Here is a 4432-nt window from a genome sequence, read left to right as displayed (position 1 = left end):
CTATGCTATGTTAGCTTTTTCACCTTGCTTCTCATGCAGACTTTACGTGTAGACCTGAGTATGTCGTTAGTTTGTATGTTGAAAACACCCAATCGTACAATTGATGAAGTCGACCGTACTCTAGATAACGAACACTGTTCTCGTTTAGACAATCGTACATCAAATGGAGAAAATTTTGAAGGAGAGTTCGAATGGAGCAATACTCTACAATCAAACATGTTGGCTGGATACTATTATGGCTACATTGTGACTAACCTTCTTGGCGGTGTATTAGCTGACAAATATGGTGGAAAGAAAGTTATGGGGGCTTCCATATTCTCAGCTTCTGTCCTGACCGTTCTCCACCCAAGTCTAACACGAATTAGTGGTTATTTTACTCTTGTATTGAGGATACTTACAGGTCTGGTCTCAGGGCCCATGTGTCCTGCTGTCTTATCCCTGTGGGGACGGTGGGCTCCGCCATTAGAAAATAGTGTGTTGGTTGCAGTCTCTTTCTCTGGTTTATTAATCGGTAGTATTGTGGGTTTGTCAATTTCTGGTTTCCTTTGCGTTTATGGCTTTGACAATGGATGGGGTTCTATATTCTATATATTTGGTGGAATATCGTTAGTGTTTAGTTGTGTGTGGTTTTATGTTGTTTCTGATACTCCAGATGTCCATCCAACTATCAGCGAAGAAGAACGTTCTTATTTAAACAAAACTATAATACACAAAGGCCAAGTTAAGAGCGTGCCATGGAAGAGAATTATGACTACTCCCGCCGTTTGGGCTCTTATAATTGCTCACACATTTTACAATTGGACGATTATTTCTTTCCAGCTGCTTCTGCCTTTATATATGAAAGAAGCATTAAATATCGATGCGAAATCAAATGGTTTAATGTCTTCTGCTCCGTTCATTGGACAGTTCGCGGCTGTGCAATTCTGTGGAAGGTTTGCAGATATTTTGCGTTCAAAGAATTATCTTTCAACGCGCTCTGTACGAGTTCTCTTTCAGAGTATTTGTTTCCTTGGCTCAGCGTCACTGCTGATTGCTATAGGATTCCTTGACTGTGACCAAATAACTCTGGCCGGCATTCTTTTCCTCTTCACGGGTATCTGCTTAGCATTTTACATTGGCGGCTTCAATGTCAATCACGTGGACATTGCTCCTAGATACGCTGGTGTATTGATCGGCATTACCAACACTTTTGGTTCATTGCCCGGATTCTTGGCTCCAATATCATCCAAAGCTCTTACACCTGATGGGACACAAGAAGAATGGCAAATTGTCTTAGCTTTGTGTGCGGCACTTTCTGTATCTGGAACGATAATGTTTGCGATATTGGCGAGTGGAGATGTACAGGAATGGGCTAAATCTCAAGAAATACCAAGTAATCGTTCTTCGAATGAGGAAGAATCACAAAATCTAAAGCAGTATGCATAAAAGTTATTTCCATGTATTCCACTTTATGTAACTTTTTTCTTTCTGAATTTTATCAGACATAATATTCTACTCTATATATATAGGTAAAAAATTAAATATATATAAATTATATATATATATATAATTTTTCAAAACGTGTAGTAAATAAACAAACGAACTATACTAAATATACAGGCGAACAGAGAGCACAGAAGCTCACGAACACCTCATCAGTTAGCGGTCAGAAAGGTCGAACGCAATTTCAGCCAATATCGATAAGATTGCTGCTACTCTGGAGGCAGCGGCAAAAATTTTTCTGGGAATGGGACCAAAACATTACGAAACGAGACCGTTAGTGGACGGACGAGGAACAAAACAATAAACAGAATAAAGGCTTAAAACATATTACATATAATACAGTGCATGTAGCAGTACTTAGTCGTCTTCAGCGGTAAAACAGGCTGTTCTACTCGCTTAAACTGTTGATGAGGTTTGCTTGAAACCTAGGAGAGCAAAAAAAAAACACAAAAAAAAGCTGTCAAAATGAGAAAGTGAAACCAGCGAAGGGTCTATGGTTATTTAACCATAACGTAGTGATTTAGAAATTTCGGGCTGGTATCCGGCGTGTTTGAAGCCAATTGCAAAATGAGGCATAACTTGGCTTTTGCTATAGCATGATTCTTGTAGAGGATTGCTCTGATAATAATGCACACTGTGCAGAGAATCGTTTAGCACCAGGAATTTTCAGCGCCAGAAGAATATTGGGAGACTTCCACAGCATGGGGTCACAGATATTTATTGATACCAAGCATTTTCTTCGGATTGTCTGTGGATCCTGACAATAAAATAGAAAAGTGTTTGAGGTGTTGCGTAAGCCTAATTGAAGCTAAAATTTTTGGGCTGGTTTTGTTAACGTTAGTATGTAAATATCTTCTTCGGACATAAGTAAACAGCCGTTATACATAACATTGGTGTCAAATTTTGGCACAATGGCCGCCAATTTCGGGGAGAGGTTAAGTCGATTACATCGATCCCAGTGTTAAATTGGTACTTATTTGATCGATCCCGAAGGGATGAAGGGCAAAGCCATCCTTGTCGGAGTTTAAACTCAGAACGTAAAGTCGGAGGAAATGTCACTAAGAATTTTGTCCGGCGTTATACATCATATAATGTTATTTATAGTTATTAATGTTCCGTAACATTATGGAAGGGGCCTTATGATCAAGAAATAAATTATGATAAAAAAATGAACGGAATTGCGCTTTGCTTAAATATTGAATTTCCAACTTCGAACGAAATTTGGGACGCTATATGCATGCAAGAATACAACAATGGATGATGTTGAGAGGAAAATAAAAAGAAAAGAAAAAAAGATCTGATCAAAACTATGTTTTATATTCTATAAAATATTTATTCTATAAAATATTAATCTCAATCATCTTGTTCTTTTTTTTTCTTTCAATTTGCTTTGTTTTTCTTATGTATTTGTCTGCTTCCTTTATCATGAAGAGTAGAGGCGCGTGGCTTTGTGGTTAAGGTGTTAGACTCATGATCGACAGATTGTAGTTTCAATTCCAGGATCGAGCAATCCGTTATGTTCTTCATTTCACATTGCTCCAGTCCACAGAGTAGGCAGAAACGAGTAATCCTACAACGGACTGGATTTATATACGCCATGGAAACCGCAGTCTCACCCATTTATCAGTCTTCTTTCTCAATTTACTCTCTTCATGTATAGCCGATCAGTGTCCGCACGTGGATGATGGGTTCCACGCATCATTAGAAGCTCTTTTGACTTCCTGTCCATCTCCTTTAGTTCCTCCTCTGTCCACTTCAAGATTCCAGCGCCATACCAAACTACTGCGACTGCGCGCGAGTTTATTGCCAACATTATATTTCTGGCATTTAGCTTTGAAGAAATATTTTACTTACTCGCCGCAGGTACTCTCTTTTTGTCTCTTTCTTCATTTCATTGTGTTTGATTCCATCTGCCCAAAGTATTCTCAGGTATTCATAACTGGATTGAGGTTGAATTACCTTCATTATTTCACCAGCTTTCCTCGTTTCATAATCATCGTAACACATTTTGAAAGTCCAAACTCCATCTTAATATCACTGGAGAAAATCCGCACAGACTGGACTAGGCTGTCCAGTTCTGCCTCAGTTTTTGTGTTATTATTATTATTATTATTATTATTATTATTATTATTATTATCATTATTATTGTTAGTAGTAGTAGTAGTAGTAGTAGTAGTAGTATTCATCTGCAAAATAAAAAAAAAGTAATAAAAAACAACAAAATTATACTTAAACGCGGGACAGACTTTCATCCATTTTAGCTAACATTTCCATGAAGTTATAACAAATTAATGTTATCCCGGCCAATAAATGCTATTGTAAAATCATTGTTTTTTATAAACACTTCAATTAAACTTTCTATACTCTTACATAACCTGTGTAATACACTCCCAACCGCTTTCAGGCCAGTAAAAGCGCTTTCTGTTTATATTTTCGTATAGCCTATTTCCTCCCCATCTCACATTATAGCTCTCAAATTTCGCTCGCTCTCTCACTATCGCTCCTCTATTTTTCGCATATGTGAGTAGGTGCTTGATTTAACGTACATTTAGATGCGTGTGTTTTTGCGCTAATTCATGTGTTGATAATGTTAACAGAGCCCCTCCACGGTGAGTGTACATACGTCACCAAATGCATAAAGTAACGATTGATATATCAGATTTAGTATTCTGCGGCAGCAGCTGAATTCAACAACACTGCAAACATTCGGCCAAACAGTGAGTAGAAAAATTATTATTTTTTTTTTTTTTTAAAGAAGCGTGTACAACATATTTCTCTTCTGTTTTGATGTGAACAGAACCTCACCAGTATTATTACGTCAACCGAAAAGAAATCCGAAGTCGGAATTCTTCGTTTCTCAGAACCAATGTCATATCTATCTGTCTATCTATCTATCTATCTATCTATCTATCTATCTATCTATCTATCTATCTATCTATCTATATGTGTG

At 37.4% G+C, this 4432-nt stretch overlaps 2 protein-coding genes across 7 annotated transcripts in view; both read left to right on the top strand.

The window, feature by feature from the left end:
• Nucleotides 1-6: 6 nt before the first annotated feature.
• Nucleotides 7-2839, top strand: LOC128250664 (sialin-like). Its single transcript, XM_052976182.1, has one exon. The coding sequence runs from the start codon at nt 34-36 to the stop codon at nt 1423-1425; it is 1392 nt and encodes a 463-aa protein (XP_052832142.1). The 5' UTR covers nt 7-33; the 3' UTR covers nt 1426-2839.
• Nucleotides 2840-3716: 877 nt separating this feature from the next.
• LOC106868749 (uncharacterized transporter slc-17.2) overlaps nt 3717-4432 on the top strand; it is a 12971-nt gene continuing 12255 nt past the window's right edge. For 5 of the 6 annotated variants that reach the window (XM_014914150.2, XM_014914151.2, XM_052976181.1 and 2 more), the window contains exon 1: nt 3718-4199. The gene's annotated coding sequence lies outside the window, so the exon portion shown is untranslated. Of the gene's footprint in view, nt 4200-4432 lie in introns of all 6 variants that reach the window. The other variant, XM_052976179.1, reaches the window with a different exon arrangement.

Source organism: Octopus bimaculoides, chromosome 24, assembly GCF_001194135.2.
Source record: "Octopus bimaculoides isolate UCB-OBI-ISO-001 chromosome 24, ASM119413v2, whole genome shotgun sequence".
Taxonomy (NCBI): domain Eukaryota; kingdom Metazoa; phylum Mollusca; class Cephalopoda; order Octopoda; family Octopodidae; genus Octopus; species Octopus bimaculoides.
Note: the sequence above shows the minus strand (reverse complement) of the source record. Positions and strands in the feature narration are given on the sequence as shown.

Bases quoted from the DNA above. Each gene is read 5' to 3' on its own strand.
- LOC128250664 (XM_052976182.1), top strand. From the start codon at position 34: ATGCAGACTTTACGTGTAGACCTGAGTATGTCGTTAGTTTGTATGTTG.